The sequence below is a fragment of the Drosophila takahashii genome, chromosome X (assembly GCF_030179915.1).
Source record: "Drosophila takahashii strain IR98-3 E-12201 chromosome X, DtakHiC1v2, whole genome shotgun sequence".
Classification (NCBI taxonomy): domain Eukaryota; kingdom Metazoa; phylum Arthropoda; class Insecta; order Diptera; family Drosophilidae; genus Drosophila; species Drosophila takahashii.
Window position 1 is genome coordinate 23198935 of NC_091683.1, and position 22408 is coordinate 23221342.

At 38.0% G+C, this 22408-nt stretch overlaps 2 protein-coding genes across 2 annotated transcripts in view; one reads left to right on the forward strand and one right to left on the reverse strand.

Annotated features, from left to right (window-relative positions):
• Nucleotides 1–1484: 1484 nt before the first annotated feature.
• The window catches only part of hwt (heavyweight), a 61960-nt gene continuing 41036 nt past the window's right edge, over nt 1485–22408 (forward strand). The window contains exons 1-3 of the mRNA XM_017149837.3: nt 1485–2601; nt 3374–3763; nt 5495–5654. Of these exons, the coding sequence (XP_017005326.2) occupies nt 2129–2601; nt 3374–3763; nt 5495–5654 (1023 nt within the window). The 5' untranslated portion in view covers nt 1485–2128. The remainder of the gene's footprint in view (nt 2602–3373; nt 3764–5494; nt 5655–22408) is intronic.
• Cpr11B (Cuticular protein 11B) lies at nt 16779–18143 on the reverse strand. Its single transcript, XM_017149840.3, has 3 exons — nt 17754–18143; nt 17040–17249; nt 16779–16969 (listed from the first exon to the last, which is right to left on the reverse strand). The coding sequence occupies exons 1-3, from the start codon at nt 18029–18031 to the stop codon at nt 16852–16854; spliced, it is 606 nt and encodes a 201-aa protein (XP_017005329.2). The 5' UTR covers nt 18032–18143; the 3' UTR covers nt 16779–16851.

Here is a 22408-nt window from a genome sequence, read left to right on the forward strand (position 1 = left end):
TCATTTTGTACCACTTTGCAGAGAGAGACTGTCCCTGTTTTTTTTGGCTTTTTTTCGGGTGAACTAAAATGATGTTGACTCAACGTGCCAGCAGCCAGCCAGGCGCTAACGGTAACAGCAGCAACAACAGCAAAAACAAGGAGAACAAGAAATACAGCAACAACCTGACAACGAGACAACAACTGCGATGTAGTTGTGGAATTCACAGTACCTAATAAGTGTATTTTCCACGCTGTTTGGCAAATAACTAACGCAAAATTACACAAATTGTGTGAAAAAAATGAGATGATGAAGGTGAAAAAAGTGCTATTATAAAAGGTCCATAAAGTGTGTTGATAACGGGGAAAAAAAGTAGCTCCTCTGAGTAAGCAAGAGAGAAAGACAGAGAGAGAGAGAGAGTGTCGGTAATAGAGCGAGAGAGAGTAAGAGGCGGTGGAAAAAATTCGTCATTCATTCACAAGTGCAATGTGAAAAACAACAACAGCAACAAAGAGGCTGAAATAGAGCGGCTTAGGCAACAAATAAAACAAATAAAAAAAAGGAAATGAGTGAAGCGCGTGCTTAACCTAAAAGTGCAGGCCACTCACCCACACAATTACACACAATCAGGAACTCAAACAGGCTAGCACATACACATGCACATAGAAGTGGAGTCCTACACTCAAATTCATGCTCTTTGTTTTCCACTTCCGCTATCCGCAGACAACAACAACAACAACAGCTGCAACAACTACAGCAACAATCGAAATAACAACAACAACAATGAATAGTTCCTGCTGAGTAGCTTTTTTTGTATAATCGAATACGTGTCCTTTTGTGTAAGACCCGAATCCAAGGTAAACCAAGATGCAAGCCAATCGAGCAACAACAACCACTACCGCACCAACAACTAAACACTGCCGCCTGCAAACAATAAGTTAACAACCACGACAACAAAAACAGCAGCGAGAAATCGAAAGCCCCGAAGACAGGAAGAAAAAGCCAGGAAGGCAAAGGAGTGTGGCCATCCCTTGTAGGTAGTTTAAATTTCCCATAGGAAAAGGAACAACCAAAAACAACCCAAAAGAACAACCAAATCAACAACAACTAAAAACAACACACCAACATAATCAAACTATAGCGAAAGTTTATAGCAATCACTTACAAGTGCAACAATCTACAACAACAAATGTCAAAAATAAGGACTAACAACAACTGCCAAGAACAACAATCGACAACGATATCCAAAACTTAGCAAACCAATATAGGAAATTAAAGTATTTATAAAATCTTCTTCCATTCAACAACAATTAAAATATAAATTACTAACAATTTAAAGAACAACTACCAAAAACCAGCAACTTCAACAACGAAAAGGTTAACAACTAGCTGTTATACAAATACTAAAACCTTCCCAACAATTGGAAAATCGCTAGAACTTTCCAAAAAATCATGTGGTTATTACATAAACATTAAATCCATGGGCTAATTTCAGATTAATAAACAACTAACGGAAACTCGCACTACAACTAAAACTTAAAAACATAAAATTAAAAAAAAGCTTGAAATTTAATACATGTTTTGGGTTACGCACAACGACAGTATCTTAGATCTACGGCTTCCATAAATTTTATTAAACAATGCTAGCGACCGTTTTTATAGATGTCGTATAACAAACAAACCTACATATACGCTAAACATTTTACATAAAATTACAAACTTATACAACAATTATTCACAATTCATTTGGATCTAAACAAAAAATGAACAAAAAAAGTAGTTTTGAAAAGAATTAATAAACTTAAAAAAATAAAAATTCAACAACAATTATTTGAAACTAAACTTGTTGGCGTACGAAAAAAATCGAATGGAAACTTTAATAAGATAACAAAGATATTCAACAACCATTGTAAGCAACTCACCAATTATCAACAACGAACCACCATAACAAATCTAGCTGATTCTTCTCGATGAAACGCTTTTGGCATTAACTATTCTATAAAAATTATCCAAGTGGCGTAAAAGGAAAAGAGTAATGGAAACTATAATAAGCTAACAAAGATATTCCAACAAGCATTTTCAACAAAACAAAGCCCCATACCAATTATCATCAACGAACCACCAAGACGAGTCCATCGGATCCTTAAAGATGGAGCGCATGTGGCGAAAAGTGAACCACAGTTTGCGAAACACCAACAAACACCAGCAACCACAGTTGCCGCCGGGTGGCGAGGCAATTTCCGGTGGTGCCGCCACAGGAGCCACTGCAGCAGCCACGCCCCAATCCACCGATACGATTAGTTCGGCGGGTGGCTTTGGCGATGGTCAGCTGGTGGTCGCTGTCCAGGGATTGGCCACCGGCGGAGGAGGAGGAGGAGGAGGAGGTGGTGGCGGCTCCATTTCAGCCACCGGCGGCAGCAATGCCACGGGAAGACGCCTGGCGAGCAGTGGCGGTGGAGTGGGTGGTGGATGCAACAAGTCCCTCAGCCAGCATGTCCTGCAAACACGTACCGCCTCCTCCGAACGCCGCAGAAGACGCAGGCGGAAGAGTCGACCGCGACGGGGCGGCGGAATGGGAGCGGTCACCAGTTGCGTCGGAGATCCCGGCGGCGATAATATGTCGTAAGTTGTCAATTAACCTTTAAATCAGGTGCTAGAAAAAAAGTGTCTTGAAATCTCTCATCAAGGTGTCTAAAAGTAGGCTACATTATATTTTTTGAATTCCGCAGTTCTTTGGATAAACTTATTTATTTATTTAAGGCTCAATTTTAAGTAGTCTCTCTTTAGATATTTATTTTAACTTCATGTTAACTTTCTCTGACAAATAAAAAAATATAACCTTAACATGACATTCAAAAATCGGTCCTAACCCTAAGTTTAAGTATTTTTTGAATTTCTTATAAAATTAAGATTTAATTATAAAGTGTACATTTTCAATGCGGAGATTTGTGTCTCAAATTTTATTTCAATTTTACAAACTTACCTAAGTTTTAAATTTATTAAATAATAAAATCAATTTTGTAGAAATTTTATAATCTGGGAAATCCATTAAATATTTAAGATATCTAAATTTTAAAGCATTAGTAACTTGCAACAGAAATCTCTAAAAGTTTCAAACCCCTTTGTAGAGATGTCTAAAAGTATGCCACGATATATTTTGAACACGGAAGTCCGATGAATAAATGCGGCCAGACAATGCACCATTTTTCATAGCACACTTTTGGGCACCTCTTTGAGTGTATTCAAAACTGTAGGGCTCTCTCTAGCACCCCCTTTGTATTGCGGCTTTCTTTAGTTTCAATGTTCTCACAAGACAATGCCATTCAATGTTGGCTGCTCGGTGGGCGTTGCTAGCGGAGACTCTAACGAGGCCTTGACTCGCTTTCCATTGCAGCTCCTCGGGCGGCTTTTACACCCTGAAAGAGCACCAGCACTATCGCCCCAGCCACCATCATGGTGGCGGGGGCGTTTCCGGCGGCGGAGGAGGCGGCTCATCGCGTCGTCTGTTCGCCACATCGGCGCCCAGCGGCACAGTGATGATGTATCCGAATCCCCAGCGAGCCACGGCACTGGGACCATCTGGAGGATCTGCTGCCGGACAGGCATCCACTTCGGTTGGAGGAGGAGGCGGAGGAGCAGGAGGAGGTGGCGCAGGAGGAGCAGTCGGATCCGGATCTGGAGGACAGCCGGACATCTCACTGCGACAGCGGGCGGTGGCCAAGTTGCGCATGTTCAACTTCCATCTCAACTGGGATCTGCACATGACGCACTGCAAACCCTGCGGGTGAGTACCACAGCTGCACTGATAGAAAAATCGTATACTGAGTGAAGTACAAAAGAAGCTATAGTTGAATAATTTTCAAGCACTGAATAACAATTTTATGTGTAGGTTGGTCCAAATTTGTGAGGCATTTAAGGAATATAGAAATATATAACGTAGGAATGTATTAGATATAATAAATTACAATTGTTATACCCTTGCAGAGGGTATACGGATTTAAGTCAGTAGTTTGCAACGCACTAAGGGAGATGTTTCCGACTTTACAATATATAATATATTATATTATCTATTCTTGATCAGCATTACTACACGAGTCGATCTATCCATGTCTATCTGTCCGTTTGTCCGTCTGTCTATCTGCCAAGTTTTTTAATATATTTTATATTTTTTTCAAAATTAAATTCAATTAATTAACAAAAATCGGACCACTGTATTGTATAGCTGCCATACACTAGTCGGCATAATTATTTTGACAGATTTTAATGTTAACTGTACTCACATTTTGACCTTTTAATATACACTTTTAGCACCTATAGAAAGAGCACTTCAATTCCGTTTAAATGACACAAAAATGTTCTTAACCCATTAAGACCCCTTTGAAAAGTGACATGGTCAGAAATAAGTTGTTAAGTAAATTATAATTGGCTTACGTGTTGTATGAAAATCCGATGTTTTGTTTACCACCTCGCTAGCACTGATTTTTGTAAGTGCAGCCGCAACTGGAGTTGCAACTGGAGCTCCAGTGAGTTGGAGTGCCCAAGTGGCTGCCACTTGAGTCTGCTCCAGTGGCTTGTGCTTTTGTTTGCCGCAGAGTTTTCACCGGGTTGCCTTATATATATTTTTTTATATTTTTTCCCCTGTTCCCTCGGCCTTTCCCTTTTTTTTCTTTAACCATTTTTCCCCATTTTCTTCCGCCCCTCTCAGAGTTTTTCATTTTGTTTTTGTTGTGGCGATGGAGTTTCGGTTGCAACTGAGTTCTCAGTGTTCAGTTTTCAGTTTTTAGCCATTGAAGTGGCCGCGGGCGTTGAACGAACCCAGAATGCAAAGTGGGTCGCCGTTCCATTGGGCGCTGAGCTTAACTTTTCGAGGCTTTAAGCCAACATCAGACATCGGAGGACAGGAGGCGCATATAATAAGGTAAATGGAGCAGAGTTTTCTTTACCGCCGAATGTGTGAAATTTTAATGAAGCGCCAGCTAACGAGCTCCGGTGTGACCCGCCCACCATTCCACAAGTTTATTCTTTTTTGTTTATCCTTTTTTTTTGATGGGTAATGTGTTGCGAGGATTGGGAGAAGAGTCCCTGTCAGCAGAGAAATCAAATTGATGGCGCCCGAGTTGGGGTTTAATTTGTCTAAAGTCCACTAGCTTATTTATGAAAAGAAGGGATCATGTGAAATGTCGAGTTTAAATAGCTTTCATAAGGTGATTACTATATTTATTTTTTTATGTTATATTCCTCAAATCACGTTATTAATAAACATTTTTTCCATCATTTATAACTTATAAAAATGCCAGAAAGTATGCGGCAATATATTTTACAGATCCGATGACTTATTTGTACGGCATACTTTTAGGCACTTTTATAAGAGATTTTTAAATCGAAAAGTTAACAATTTCCAAAAAATATTAATTTTAAAGGTTTTGCGCCTTGATTTCGATATTTTATTGACACCCATCTTCCCGAAAAAAAACTCCACACTAATCCAAACCAATTTGATTACTTTCAATTGCAGTCCTCGTTTGAGCAGCAGTGGCGGCAACATAATCACCCGCCGCCTGTGCCGCAATCGTCGGCGGGAGGACAACGAACTGTACCGCTCCAATAGCTTTAAATTCGAGCGTTTCGAGCGGAAGGAGTGCCTGGAGGAGCTATCCAACACGTTGCAAAAGCAGGTGAGTCTTGCCAATTGATTGATTAAGGGTCGCCACACACAGAGAAAATATAATTATTTAAGTTGATGATCTTATTTTATTGTGTTTAATTTAATAACACTTAGGAAAAATGTCAAAACAATTACATTTAAAAGTGATATAATAGTTTGTTGAACTCAACGAATTTTTACCAGTTTTTTTCTAAATTAAAAAATATGTTCGTGATTTGTAGTAATTTTTGTTGAGTGCTGTTGTGACCACCACATGTTGCACAAGCCCCATAAATTTATGCGCATAGATTACACCTAATTGAAGTGTCCGAACGAACGAAAAGCAGCATCGTAAGCAGCGTCGGCCACACTAATTAGTGGGGCCGCCACTCGCTGCAGGTGGCGGCGGCGAGACTTATCAAAGGATGTGGCCCAGAATTGCATAAAAATTAGTTTGCTGGCTGTTTGGGTAATAGAATAATAATGTATGGGGGCAGGGGAAGTCTCAGGTGGCATTCATTGCTATTAGAAGTAAGTTCAATATCCTCCTGCACCCCCAAAAATCCATCATTGATTAGGACGTAATTTTTTTTTGTTTTTTTCTTGCTAGGGGCGGGAAGAGAATCTAATTAATGGCGCGCAACAAATTGAATTTTAATTGGGCGTCGAATTTGATTTGGCAGCCGAAAACGCTCTGGCCCCGGGGAGCCACAGGCGATAACAAAGTTAAATTGAAAGTGAACCTGGCCAGGACCCCGGGCCACGCTTAATGAATATTTAAACATAATTAAAGTCGCTGCTTAATAGGGCTCCAAAGGAGAAAAAAACTGAAACTGAAAGCCTCGGGCGCCTGCAGGTGGACACTTCTAAGTCAATTATATGAATTTATTTACAATTATAAAGTGAAATAGGCTACAGAAAGTTGTTTTGGATAAAATACCCTATTTTATGAATAATAATAAAAACTTGAAAATTTATCAGGGCTGTAAAAAAATATTTAATGCCTTTAAAAGCACCAAAAATAATTAAATATATTGCTTATTTCTGAAAAATATAAAAATTATATTCAAGTTTCTTAGATCTAGTAGCAATACAAAAATTACAATATTAGCTCAAGAAAAGCTAATTTAAAATATCTGTTCGCTATAAAATACAATAAATGAGTGGTATTTTTTTTTAAGAAATTTAGCCTTGAAGCCTTTTATCCTTAAATATTTGTGGTGCTATATTTTATGAGAATAACTTTTAAAATCATTTGAAGGCCTTGGGAAAATGACACTTTCATCCCGGACTTAGCCGGCGGCCACTCAATCTCCACCTTCTTAACTTTAAATCCAGACTCTCTGGCCTCCAGCTCGAACTCAATCTGAAATGCAGCCTCAACCACAGGCTCGCTAATGCGATTTCTCGTTTGGGGAACTTCAACTTTGTTTTATTTTTTAGCACGCCTGCGGGCAACTTTGTCTGCTGTTGCGAGTGTGGGTTAAATGGGTGGTTGGTTGGTGGTTGGATGGATGGTTGGTTGGATGTTTGGCTTAGTACTCCATCAAGAACGCGGCTAAGTGACAGGCAACCATTTATCAGCTGGCAAACGTTGTCTAAGTACGCTGCGGTCTCTGTCTGCAGAGCACTTCAAATCGCTGTCTCGCTGCCTCATCATCGCTCCCATCCTCCTGTAAATCCTCCTGGAGGATTCACTCCTCCAATCCATCCATCCATCCATCTATCCTAGTAGTGGCTCCTGCGAGCTTGTACAACTGTCAGCTGTCCGATTCGATAAGCTGCGTGGACAGTATAGGTAAACCCCTGGCGAAACCGAAACCCAATCCAAAGCCGGAAGTCCAATCCAAAACTTTGCCTCACCTGCCGCATTTCGCTCGATAAATAAATAAGCAGGACAAGTTGGATGGCAAAAATGCTCAAACACAATGCTTGAAATGGTAGTACTCTTAAAAATCATTAAACCATACATCACTAAAATTGAGTTTAATATTTTACAAGCAATGTTTTTTCAGCACTACTCGACATCTCAACCAATATTAAATTTGGTTAAGAAATTATATAAAAATCAATTATTTCACAAAAAACAAGAGAGAACGTTATAGCCGGGTTGGTGTCCCGACTATCTAATACCCGTCACTCAGCTAAAGGGAGTGCGAACGCTGTACTCGGGTTGGTTTCCCGACTATCTAATAATCAGCTAAAGGGAGTGCGAGGGAGATAGATATATAAACAATTTTGATTGCGTATAACTTTTTAATGAATGGTCCGATTTAAAAAATGTCTTTTGCCTTTCGATAGGTATAAATATACACAACAAAATTGCATTTATACTTCTCGGAAATCTTTAAAGATCTTTACTCTACGAGTAACGGGTAGAAAATAATTTTAAATAATAATGTAAATATTTTTCAAACAAATTTTTATAGAATTTAAATGCTTGATTTATGGTTTTATACATATTGTTTTCTTTTACGAGATTAAATTTATTATATTTACATTTAAGTAGACTTCACTCTATAAATTTTTTATAATATAAGATAATTATTCTTTAAAAGAGAGATTTATAGTAATTAGTATTACAATTTTTTTTTTAATTAAAAAGTATTTGAAAAGTTTTGTAAAAAATATTTCTATAGATCTTTCGTTTGTCTGCAATAAAAATAATATTTATATAGTTTTCTTTTAAATCACAATCCAATAGACCTTAAGTACCCCAAAAAGGCAAGTGTAAGCCTCTGAGTAGGCGGACTGCAATTCTCCATCCGACTGCTGAGGCTTCCGGATTTTGATGGATTTATCAGGTGTGCGGCAGACGGATCCGTGAATCCGTTGGGCTGGGATTTGGATTTATGCGCCCCAAGGCGCCCAGTGACAACGAAGCTCTCGCGTGAGGGGCACTCTCACTAATCAGGCGTCGGAGTTTGGAGTCCCTCGATATTTCCTAACAAAAAAAATAAGTAGAGCCAACCACTTGTGGCTGTCCTTGTCAATTCGATTTCCCCTAATATGAGTGGAACAGCAGAGTAATGGCAAAGAAAAAAAAGAGAGAAACAAATGGCATTTGAAAATTTTCTTGGCACTTTAAGTGGTTCAACCCAATCAAAATAAAATAAACTTCCAAATTGTTTCCATAATCGAGCACACCTCGTTTTTAGTAGCATCGAAGGTTAACTTTTGGGAATTAAATTTGACTTTGATTAAACTTTATTCAAATTTGATTGACCTAAACTTTGAAGAGAATCAGTTTATCAATTTATGGGATAATAGGGGAAGGTTTGTGAAAAAAAATGGGAAGGCTAAGAATACAAAGGGAGACGAAGTTATGCAAGCAGTTAATCGACTGCTTGCACTACTTGGGCTCCATCATAACTTTTGAATGAGTGGTCCGATTAAAAAATTTGTTTTACATTTTGATAGGTATAATTAATACAATCAAAATAGCCTTTACACTTTTACAAAATCAGTAAATATGTGGCCATGAGGCTTTTTGCTCCGTTGTTGTAAATTGTTATAAATTAAAATTTAAAATTCCCCTCATTAATTGAAATACCTTGTAATGGTCGTTTTCGAATAAGCTTTACTAATGTCTTTTCAACTTCTACAAAAAGACTGTTGAATCATTTTTTATTCGTATAATTCCCAACTGGTTTTTCATCTTCTTTTTTCGGCCCATTTCAATTTCTGCGCAATTTGAGGACCTTCATTTGTCAATGTTCACCTTTGGCTTTCTCCCCCGTATTTTAGCCCACTTTCTGGCCTCCAGTTTCAGCCTTGAGAACCACAATGGCCTGACGACAGGCCTTCTCCCATTGTCCCGGATAATTTCCATCATCTAATGCGTTATCTTGGGCCAGCAAGTGCCGGAGTTTTCTTGAAAAAAGGGGAGGGGGATGGGAAATTACCCGCCTACGCATTATTTTTGATGGCACAATTTTGAGCATTAGAGGCTGAAAACCTTCCGCATTCCCCGCACTTCTACATCCACTTCCACGAAAGATTGCTCAGTGATCTGTGTGCGCTGGCAATCATTAGCCTCAATGTCCTGTCCGCTTCTCGCTTTATTCATGCAACAATTGTTGATTGCCACCCCCCAACATCCAGTGGTTGGATGTGGCCCCCAACCACCTCCCCCTTTGGCAAATACCCACCACCGCCCATCGTTTGTTGCGTGTGAATTATTGTTGGCAATAACGTGGAATTGCCTTGTCAGTCAGCAATCTGCAAGAAATGAAGGCTCACTTGCTACACAAAAAATAAAATATATGTTTTATAACTAAAAAACCATTTTGCTATTTTAGTCTTTAAAATAGTTTCAAATGGGTTTTTTAGTATTCGATTGAAATGTTTATCAGTTTCCTTAATATAGCTTGAACATTTTCGATAGTTTGCAAATCACTTATTAAATATCGAGGAATAGGGAACTGTCGATATTTTTTCCCCTTATAGCAGGAATATATTAACATACCAACGAATTCAATTGATCACCATTTAATTTAATTTTTTTTCTGTGTAAATAAAACTCAAGTAGCTGGGAATTAAAATGAAACTTCACCTAGGATAGTTCCATAAAAGGCGCAATAAAACGAGTTAATTTCCGAGACAAGTTCCCAAAACTTGCTTCAACTTCAAGGAGCTTACCTCCAACCCCCTTCTACTTATACTATTTCTCCTACAAATTTAATCAAACACACATGGGCAGCGGCAGGGGGCCCAAAAAGGGGGCCATGGCATCCTCAACCCAGTTGGCGCTCTAAATAATTCATGTCGGCAGCATTCGTTCTGGGCGCTTTTTAGCTTGGAGAGTTTTCTGCAGCATTTTCAACTTGTTGTAATACATTCAAATGAGTATGTTTTTGAGGGTTGGGGAAAGTGGTAAGGGTTGGGAAGGGGAAAAGTAGGGGGTGGAAGGAGGTAAAATAGAAGGAGGTAGCAAAGATGTATGGCAAAGTGAGAGAACTACTGTCCAACGAACATACATGAGAAAAATCTCATGCTGTACACACAAAAAACGTAAAAAAAAGCAGAAACAATTTCAAAAAATTTGAAACTCAGTGAGAGGTTAAGAAAGGGGGCAAAAGCTCTTCTCCGCACAGTGGAATAGGGAAATCGGGGAAATATACAGCTGGATTATCAACTTTAAAGTTTTATAAGTGTCTATAAAAACTGTACCCTAACATTGAACTCTAAAACTTGAGCCCTTGTAGGATTTAATTATTATAAAATACTTCAACGAATAATTTATTACAAAATTTTTATTAATTTCATAATATGTTCTTTCTAAATAATTTGTTTTATTAAAATTGGTTCGATCTTATTTTTTCTCCGCATGGTTCCGCGAAATCCGCGGCGTCATGCCGCTGACTTGAGTGTGCCATTCACTTCACTTTACTTCCCTCTCCGCCCACCGCATAATTTGGCGCACTAAATTTATGTGCGCAATTGTGCTGAGTTGTGTGAAACGCCCCAAAACACCAGCAGGATATTCTCCCCAATTCTACACATCTCCTTCTCCAATTTAGCATTTGGAATGTATTACATGGCACTGCCTTTGTGCTGGTGATATGTTGTGCACTGCAAGAAAAATAAAGCTAATTTAATATTAACATTTATTTGATGATTTTCGTTTGTTTTGATTATTATCGTTTGTTCCTGTTAATTTCGATTATTTGCAAATAACTATTATTCTATAATAGGTATTTGAAAAATATTAAGATCCTTTATAATTCGCAAATGGTTCGAATGGTAAGAAAATTATAATAGTCTAATATTTTTTTGTTTAAATTGTCTAATTTACAACCCTAAATTTGTGTGTTTATAAGATTTTTAGGCATTTATATTATGTTTATACTACAATACTTCGGTTATAAAAATTAAATTTAAGTCCATATCGAATTTTTCCCGCGTGTAAAACTGTTCACTTTCGTTAGAGGTCCTGCTTCGAGTTCTCCATTTGTCGCCGGTCTACAGTTACATGGATCCCGTGGACTCTGCCGCGACACTACCTTCTTTATCCTGCGGGTCGAGGAAAGGTCCTTTGTGTGTTATTATTCAAAATCCAGTCAATAATGCGAAACGCGATGCTAATTTATTATAGCAAATACGCGCAACAAGATGCTCGATGCTCTACGCTCTTTTTATGCATGGAAATTTTATATGTTTTCCAAAGCCGTTACAATTACGAGCAGGGAATACCGTTAGCTGTTAGCGCATACATATGCAAATTGTACATATATCAAATATATAAAGGGGGAATATATATGTTTGGGGATTTTGTGTGTGCTGGCTGCTTTTCAATTTTATCCCTTTTATTGGCTCTGCATTTGTTCCAGCTGCTTAAAATTCATACGCAAATACTTGGGATAAGTTTTGGTGGGTGCGTTAGGGGGTGGCAAAGAGGGGGCTTATAAGATTGCTTGGTCCATAAGGTCTCCCGTCAACCAGCTGCCAAAAGTTTCCTCGGCGCTTTGTGCAAATTAGTTTATTGGAATTTCTTGTTTTCCATTTCGCTTCGATTTATTCCCTCTCGAAGCGAATTGCGAAAAGGAGGGGAAACAATTTTGGCGGGAAAACGAGGTGGCATGTGCGTAAAGATTTATAGTTTCCCGAGTTCTTTGTGCTTATTAAAAAGTTTTACGCTTTTTATACCCTTGCAGAGGGTATTATGATTTCAGTCAGAAGTTTGCAACGCAGTGAAGGAGACATTTCCGACCCCATAAAGTATATATATTCTTGATCAGCATCACAAGACGAGTCGATCTAGCCATGTCCGTCTGTCCGTCCGTCTGTCCGTCTGTCCGTCTGTCCGTCCGTCTGTCCGTCCGTTTCTACGCAAACTAGTCTCTCAGTTTTAAAGCTATGGGGATGAAACTTTCGTAGAAGTCGTATTTCTATTGCAGGTAGTATATATGTCGGAACCAACCGGATCGGACAACTATATCTTATAGCTCCCATAGGAAGGATCAAAAAAAAAAAACGTAAAAAAATTCTAGCTCCGGTGTTTTTTTTAATTTTACCTTCTACTCTTGGGAATATTTTTTTCTATATATTTCTGAATTTCGGTTTTTTTGTTTTTTTAAATCGGATCACTATATCATATAGCTGCCATAGGAACGGTCGAAAAATTAAATGGAAATTAATGGGAAAAAATTATATCTTTGTTGGTTTTTATTACATTCCCTTCTTCTCTGGGATATGACTATTTTGAAATATTTCCGAATTTCGATTTTAATTTTTAAAAGATCGAACTACTATATCATATAGCTGTGATAGAAACGATCGAAAAATTAATGTGAAATAATAAGAAATTTAACATTTTTGCGATTTGTAAATTAATAGAATGATCTGCAAGGGTATATAAGCTTCGGTTTGCCGAAGCTAGCTTCCTTTCTTGTTTTTATTCAATTACTTTCTTCTTTTTATACGAATATTTGTTTTATAGAAGAAAAATACTTTTACACATATTTAAAAGATGTATAATTCACACATCCTAAAAGATTTCGGAAAATTATAAACGCAATTTTGTAATACCTATGGAAATGTTGTAGAACTTCTTCAAATCGGACTATTCATTAAAAGTTATGAGCAAATATTTATCCATTAATCCATTGCCAATGCATTGGCGATAGATAGGCAAATAATGGAATTCAAGCAGTGCAAGAAGTCGCTTTTCTGCCTGCATATTTCCATCTCCATCGCACTTTCTTTAGTTGAGTAACGTTTTCTCTTGTTTTTTAATATTATAAAATTAGACACAAAATATGAGGTATGCAGCAATGTTATGCAATTCTAAAGTTCATTTTTTAATATCCCTTTTTTTATAAATATCAGGAGAACCTTATAAACAGAGTTCATTCTTCCCTCCGAACTAGAGGCACTTTAGTTTCGTCCATAACTTGCTAAATTTATAATATTACGTGTTACACACTGTGGGAGCCAAATGGGGGGAAAAGGGGGGCCAACACACACAGACTATTAAAATTTTAATGAAAATGATGTCCGCTGGGACGGGTAACAACGTTCTCGCATTGCCAATGAAGATGACTCACCGAAGTCGGAAAAGCGGGACGGGAAAAGGGAGAAAAGCTTTGGCTAAGGCTAAATAATGTAACTGCTGTTGAGGAGAAAAACGTGGCAAAGGGGGAAAATTGCGGGAAAAGCGGGGAAAATGTGCGTGCAACTGCTATATCAATATCAACACACACATAGCGTAGCACATCCATTTCAAATACAGGTGGATTAACATTGAAATTGACTGACACAAACGCAAGGTTCGCTTTCCTCAATTTCTCCTTGGGGCGGATTTGCACGCAATTATACTCATATGTAGTAAAAATAAATTTAAGCCCCTAGCTTAAGTTTTTGCTATGGTCAAGCTTTAATATTTAAGATTTTTTTTAGCTTAAAAAACTATAGAGGGCTCTAAATAAATCGCTAAGGCTGTCAAATCTATTAGGTCTATTAAGGTGTCTAAAAGTATGCCAAAATATTTTTCTCTGCATTCTTTTAGGCACCTTTATATTCAAAGATTTTTGATTATTTTTGTCACTATGATAGTATAATTATAATAATATACTTCAGTTTATTGAAATTTCAGTTTAAATTTAATTGCAAATATAAAAAGTGGTTGCAATTTTACCTGACATTACATAAAATGTTTGTATATGCAGACATATATTTATTTATATTTCCATTGCGGCCTTTGTGAGTGATTTTAGCATTTTCTTTGGCATTAAAACTTGTTCGAAAGTGTGTTCGCCCCTGGCAAATGTCAGTACCCCCGTACCCCCACCCCCTCGAGCGACACCCCTGAACCTTCGAAAGCCCCCCGTTTAAGGGTTGCTTCTTCCCAGCTCCTTTCTTCGTTTTTTTCTTTCGCCCGCGGCACAACGCCAAATCCGTTTAAATTTATGGCGTGTCATTGTTTTGGCATAAAATTAAGTGAGTTCATTGTGGATGGAGGGGGTGGAAATGTAGTTAAACATGCACAGACATGCATGCAAATGATTGCAGTTGCCACACCCCCTCGCTGAGAACCTCTGATTTTCCCGCCCCCAAAAAAGATGGGAGACCCAGTTCACATGTTAATGAAATTCAATAAGCGCTGCCTACTTTCGGGCGCGTTCAGGACGATGTCTGTTCATAATGGCCTGCCCTTATACACTGAAAAAAGTCAAATAAACTTAATATTAAAAGTATTCCAAGATAAATATAACATTAACAAATAAATAATACAAAAATTATTTTTCTAATTTTCTTTAAAATAATACTTCTTAAATATTGTTAGGATAAGCTTCTGGCAATCCTGAAAGTGAAATTATAAAGCTAGTTTTTAAAGTCTTGAAAATTATACGAAAATATTTACTTCTCTTTGTAGAATTGTATAAATAATTAAAAACCATCATTGCTGGATACTTATTAGAAAAACAAACTTAACAACAATTTGTTGAATCCTTTAAAAAATGTAAATTAAATTAGAAATAATAGATTTTGTATAATTATAGCATTTAGTTATAATTGAGTGTATTATGCAGAAATACAGAGTTTAAAATAACTTAAACAAATTCCATCAATTTGGATATTCTGATTTTTCCAAGTGCACCACCCCTACCCCTCTCAGCTAGAAGCTCCTCCCTGTAGCCTAGACTTCCCCCCTTTGCATTTCCCCCCTTCATCGCAATTGTTCATCTTACCAAGCGAGGCCGCAACATGGAAAATAATTTATAAAATTCATAAGCGCCTTTAATTTATGAGAACATCCTTTTCCCCTTCTCCTACTCCCCCGCCATCCTGCTTGGTCCTTTCTGGGAATCCCCCTGATGCCCCGGAGCAATTCAGTGTAATTTTAATTAATGCTAAAACGGAATGCGAATGCTAAACGACCAGGCGACGGTTAGAAAAAGGCGAAGACACAAGAATAGCTTGGGAAAAATCAACGAAAACAATTTCGAAAAAAAGGAACAGAGAAGAAAGTTCAGAGACAATGCGAGAAGGAAACTTGACAGTATAAAGGAAAAGTAAGGGAAAAGCGGTGGGAAAACAGGGACCATTTACATTTGAAAAGGCTGGGAAGAGCTGAGGTTTTCGAATAATAAAGACTTATACTCTATTTTTTGCTATGATCTAAATACTATTTGAGTGAGGTAATAAAAGGGGATACACTGTAGATGTGTAAAGCACATTTAATTGTACATTTCATTTCAGAAAAAATATCATCTTATTTCACTTATCCACAATAATTGCTGAAATTTGATCTATAATTTCTTAATTTCTTAATAAATATTTATGATTCTGTTTATTGTTTCTCCCAAAACTTAACAGATAATTATCTAACCTAATAAAACTTTAATTAGTAATTACTAGTACATTTTTTTTTAAACTTTGCAAACCAAAAAAATCTTTTCTTTAAAATATTAAAGTTATGTTTTCTCACCTTTTTCCTTTTGCCCTTTTTCCTTTTGTTAGTGAAAACTTGGAGACAAAAAATAAACAGAGTCTCAGACGTTGGCAAAAGTTGGCTTTACTTATGATTAATGCCAGGCGACAATGGCCAAAAAGTTGCGACTTTTCTTCTCTTTTTTTTTTGCCTGAAAGAGTGGAAAAAAGTTTGTAACGTGGCAAAAGTGGGGATTTAGCTTGTTTTGATTGCAGACTTTAACTGCTTAACTGCATATTAATTCACCCCTTCCATCATCAAGGGTCTGTGTTTGTATTGAGCACTTATTTCGGCTTTTGGCCAAAAGTCAAAGACCACAAAAAAAGGCGAACAGCAAAGGGGCGTGGCCGTGTGTTCTTTTGGCAGCCTTTTTATGGGCGGGGCAACCCAGAAGTTGTTCGCTTAAATTAGCTACAAAGGCAGTTTTTGGATTTTCCTTGTTTTTCGCTGTGAGAAAAAGTATATTAATATAGGATGAGCAATTTAATAGGCATTTAATAGAGTAAAATATTTATACCCGTTACTCGTAGAGTGAAAAGTTAGGAGCAAATTATGCGCTTTCCGATAGATGGCGCCACTTTTAAGCGACTGCTTGCTTTGCTGCATGCGTATCTCAATGAGTGAAGGGTATTTGATAGTCGAGATACTCTACTAAAATTAGAAGACTCGAATCCCCTTATAAAATATTAAATTTTAAATATTCCGAAAAAGAGTCGCAATTTATTGAAATTTACAGTTTAAGAATCAGATTGTTGGGGTTGTTAGGGGTTATCCTTCCAATCGCTGGTATCCTTCAATAGTGCCTACGCTGGCGATATCCTGGGGGCAGATATCGGGTAGCCGGAGCAGGAGCAGGGACATGCGACGGGGCCGAACCACGATAACCACCACCAGCGCCATAAGAGCTGCGTCTGTAAAAATAAATATATGATAAAATATATAAATATTCCATATCCAAATAATAGCTAGTGATAGACTCACCCTGCTGGGGCAGCGGGCACCGATGGCGAAACGGGCAGATGGGCTCCCTCCGCCTGGAATCCATTCTTGTCCGCCTTGTAGTTCACAGTGTACTGCTTGCCATCGTCACCGGTATACGAGTAGGATCCCTGGACACCCAGCGATCCGTGGGGCCATCCTCCGCGGAACTCGCCGGTCTCATCGCGATGGATTCCATTGCCCGTGTCGAAGCTGCAAAATGAGGGGGTGGAAATTAGTTTTGGTCTTATGTAGGTATATTTCCGAGGGCAAAGTTCCTTTTATTTCGGAATTAATATTTTTCAGTATATTATAGTATAAAAAGAAACTTCATCAATGTGAAAACTCAAATTTACTAGGAAAAACTAATTATACTTATTTCTGCTTCGAAAAAAATCCTTTAAGTTTTCATTTAATGAGTTTTGTAGAGCCTAATGAATTTAAATTTGTATGGCTAATATTATTTTGAAATATAACAATTTTTTATGCTTTTACTGTGATAATAGTTTTTACACTCCTTTAATTATAATTAAAATATTTGTATATTTTAACATTAATAAGTTATATTTTTCGATTTATAAAAATCGGACTCTATATTCTTCTAGTTCGCAAAAAATTAGGAATATGTCAAAAGTTATAGGGAAGAAAAATGTAGGCATGGGTGTGTAAAAAGTAAAAGGAAGTGTGGTATTAAAAAAGTATGGATGTTCAAGTTACCCGAAGTTGTAGTTGCCATTGGCGTCGCTCTGGTAGTCGCTCCTCACGATGGGGATCTGGGGTTGCTGCTGGCGCTGGAAGCTGGAACCGCCGCCGACGCCGCCGAAGGAATGTCCTGCGCCAGGACGAGCGTGTCCCTGGCCACTGACGCCGTGGTAGTGCAGCTGGCTGGCCTGCGGAGTGGGCAAATACCGCTGGCTAAGACGACCGGCCAGAACGGAGGCCGAGGAGAAGCCCAAGAGCACGAGGGCAACGGTCAACAACTGGGGTCGCAACATTTTTGTGCTTTTCGAAAAAAGATCACAGATCACTCAGGCCACTCGCAAAAAAAGCAAAAAAAAAAAAAAGGAGCCAAGTAATAGATTTATGCGAATTCTCGATTTGGGAACGCTCGAACGGCAACTGCTGGCGAATCCGGTGGAGCGATTTGGTTTTATAGCCCCTCCATCAAACACTCACACTCCGACAAACATTCCATGCTCGGTTTTAATTGTTTTCTGTTCAACTTCTTCTTCGCCTTTTTTTGCTTGGCTGAGATTTTGGTTGTTTTTGTTTTTCGTTTGTGTTTGCTTTTGGCCGTTTAATTAGCCAAAAGGCAGACGCGACCAGCAAACAATTTTTGGAATAGTTTTTTTTCGATCCCCTCAAGGCCCGCCCTTTTTGGTTTTTTGTTTTCCTCGGTGGGTTTGCGGCTTCGGTTTTGGCCTGCGACCCGCTGAGTGCTGCATATTGTTAGTACATGCCACTTGGCACTTGGTCAAAATTCTGCGGCCAAACTAATTATATGTAGCAACGGAGCAGAGGGGTCAACCTTTTGGGGGTTGTCTTTTATATCTCACATGCTGCAATACGGACATTTAAGACTTTTCAACAATATTTTGAGTCTGATTCAGATAAAACTGATTGGATAAAACAAAAAAAATAATGAAATTGGACTCTAAAGAAAGGTTGTAATACCTACTTCACAAATTTGCATTATCAATAACTAAATCAAAAGAATTGGAACAAATCGATTTCTTATTCTAAAAACAAAGTTAAATAAATATATTTGTATAAAATATTAAAAACCAAATTACATTACATTACATTACATTATTACATTATTAAACATTTATTGAATTATTCAAGGGAACGAAAACTAAAAAAAAAAAACAATTTAATAAATAAAAAAGGAATAGTAAATTACGGGAAAACAATGCAATTTTGACCGTTATCTTTTTCAAGTAATTTGCATAAACTTTCAAGCCTTTTTTATTTTTACGGGAATTATTAAATTCTGGCATACATAACAAATAGCAATATAAAATCAAATGACTCGGAAAACACAAAAATTTATTTGAGCCTGTTTAATGCCCACTTCGTTATATTTGTAAAATAAAAAGTACCAATTTGCTTTTGACAGTTTTCTAATTTTAGGTTTTGAATAGATCCATGAATCTGTTTCTATTTTTTTTCAAAATAATCTATGATCTCCGCGCCTGTCTGCTATTAAAGGTAGAATCGTAAAAAAGAAACGATAAATGCAAAGAGAAAAACACTTTTGCGGAGTTCCGGTTCGCGATTCGCTGGCTCTCGAGTGGTTGGGGCTACCCAAAAATGCCCTCACTCGAGGGCCATTACAACAAAAGTCGCCGCTCAATTCTAACAAAACAACTCGAGGGGGCATCAAAGTCGACTCTGATGATGGTGATGATGATGATGATGTTGATTGGGATCAGTGGATGTTGATGAACCGATGATGATGGGGAAGAGCTGAGACGATTAAGATCTGATGATGTTGTATGGCCTGAAAACGGTAGCAAAGTTTGGCAAAATTCCTCAATGGATTTGTGTATAAGTTTTATGACAATTAATAGGTGTCGAAACAGCTGGAGGTATTAGAAGGTTCAAGAGTTCAGGGTTGAAGATCCATGTCGAATTTCCGTGGAACTTAATTAGGTTTCTTTTCATTCCTTATAGTTAAAGAAAAATAGTTAACTATCTTTATTATATATGTATTATGTTATGCTTTATGCTTTACTTTAACATCACTGAAGCTAATAAATGGGTGTGAAAACGATGGGGGATCCTACATAAATGGGTTGATAAGTTCAAGGCCAACCATTCATCTTAAGCAACTTTCAGCTGAGTCAGTTATGATTTACTTTCCTCATTTATTCGCATCACATTTTCACCCACTAACAATAAACCCATTCAACTGGGATTAATGGTTAAAAATACTTTTGCAGCATCATCTTAAGTCGATAGTAAATTGCAGTTGAACCCAAAAGCTGAAATAAAAATACGAATACGTATGGAACTGGTTTTCGTGGGGCTTATTATGTTTGTTAGGATTTCCCAGCACAGAACATACAACAAATTGAATTCTGACCATATCCGCAATTATGATGATAATCGCGTCGAATTTGTTATTGTTCGGGGTGTTTAATAATGGTTAATAATAAACCGCCAGCGCTGCAAAACTCCATTAATTAATAATAATAAATGATGAACTAATCAAATAAAAGCGTGAAAAGTGAAGCTGCGATGTTAATGATGCTTGAGGCGCGCAGATCATTCATTAGTTGGTTCGTGTTAGTTAATTTTAACATGCCAGTGTGCCCAGTATGTTGATAAGGTGCAGCCACACTAACGGTAATGAACAGCCACATCTAAAACGAAGTGCAGCCACACTGGAAGCCAAGTACATACACACCAATTGAACGCTTCGCTGGCGACGAAAAGTGCAAAATGCACAGTTAGCCGCGACACTCGCTAATGGCTTCTCATTATGTTCCATTAGCGGTGACTGTACCTTGTCCACAGTCCATCCTCCCCTTCCCCCCCTCTCTCACTCTCTTCGTCTTTCCTTCTAACATTTTGCTTCTGTTTCTACCTCTGTTTCTCTCGATAGCTCATAATTTATGCAGCTTGGCAAAGTTTTCGTGTAAGAAGGTCTGGCTTAAGCGCTTAAGCGGATGTAATGCCAGTCGCAAATGAACTTGTAATTTACAATGCATCTGACACTGACGACTGACAGGTGACTGTACCCAGGTACTCGATGCTAGTACTCGTTTTTCGCAGCACTTGGTCAGTGCTTTGTCGGATTCTTGGCTGGACTTAATCTGGGGCTTTAAAGCAAGCTGGTTATCTTTGATGATGATGGAAGGGATTGGCCAATTTCGCCTATGCTTGATATAACTAGTAGTTTTCAGTTTTCTGTAAGCGATATTTATGGGTATTGCTTGAGCAATGGGAGTTCAGTTAGTTATAAAACATTTTAAAGAATAAATAATAATTTTTTAATCTCAATCATTATAATGAGCTCAAAACATTTTAAAGCTTGTATAAATGTTTGGTAGAATTATTTTTCGCAGTACCTTTAGCCGATTTAGGTTAGCTTTATCCCCTTAGAGCTCACTCGTCTGTGGCTAATTTAATCATGAATGAAACTGCACTGCAATGCGTTCATTTTTTTCAGTTTTCATTTTCTGGGAAATTCAAGTAATCGCCTTAAAGGAAGTGAAGAAGAGAAGTGCGGGGTAAAAGTAAACATTTGCCTAGGCCAAGAGCCTGTTTCAGTACTCCCAACGTTCCCGGCAGGATTCTCGATGCCAGTGCGATAAGAACTTCAGTGACGGGAAAAAGGGGGGTTGGGTATAAGAATGGCCTGTCATCGCTCTTATCGCGTTTTTCCTCTTCTTTTCGTCCTCATCGACTTGTTATTTCCGTTTATGATTTTTCCTTTGAACTTTTCCTTTTCTTTGCGCTGCAAAAAATGTCAAATTCAGCTATTTGTTTAATTGAAAATTTAAAAGAAATAAGGGCTGTAATACCCCTCATACGGGGCGTGTCCAATTGTTGTGTGTCATTAATTTAAATTAGAGCTTGAAGTCCCGATTTCCATTTCACATCGATTTGCTACTTCACTGGATACGTTAAATGGGGATGGAGTTGAAAGTCGGCGGATTATGTGATCAGCTAGATAAAGTGAACTCATGGGGGGAGAACTTACAGTACTGCTGCCTACTCTATGTAATTCATATATTATAATTTTTTTAAAAAACCTTACCCCCTAAAAAAAATATATTACTCAAATTTCATATATACTTAAAGATTTAAATATAAAAATGTATTATTTTCTTGAGTATCTTTATCTACTTGGTTCCTGCCCTTCCTGTTTGTCTTGTATCCCTCCTTCAAAAGGAACTTTAACTTTTTGCTTATCGCCTTTAGCCTGGCAACAATAACAATTTGTTGCTAATGCACATTGCTGTTTGTTTAACCCACACACACACACACATACATACGAACCACCACCCCCCAGCACCTTTTCATATAGTCAACCCCCCTCCCAAAGCTGACTTCCCCGCCCATGACTAGCTGTGGGAACATGAGCTAAACTACTCATTAAGCCAACTTTGGCGTTTGTCCATATGAAACTCAAGCGATTTGTACAGAGTGCGTTGGAAAAAAGGGGAGATGCGATGCCTGGATGACAGGGGCGGGGCTCTTCAAGGGGGTGGGGTGGGTTTGATTAAGCAATTCCAGGCGGAAATTAAATGGACACGCAAAACAAACTGTGAGCTGGAAAAGCTGCTCCCAAGGATCACTACACCAGTAAACAGAGAAAAAAGGGTCATTCGGATGGGATGACCCCCTTGGGCTCTCGTCTC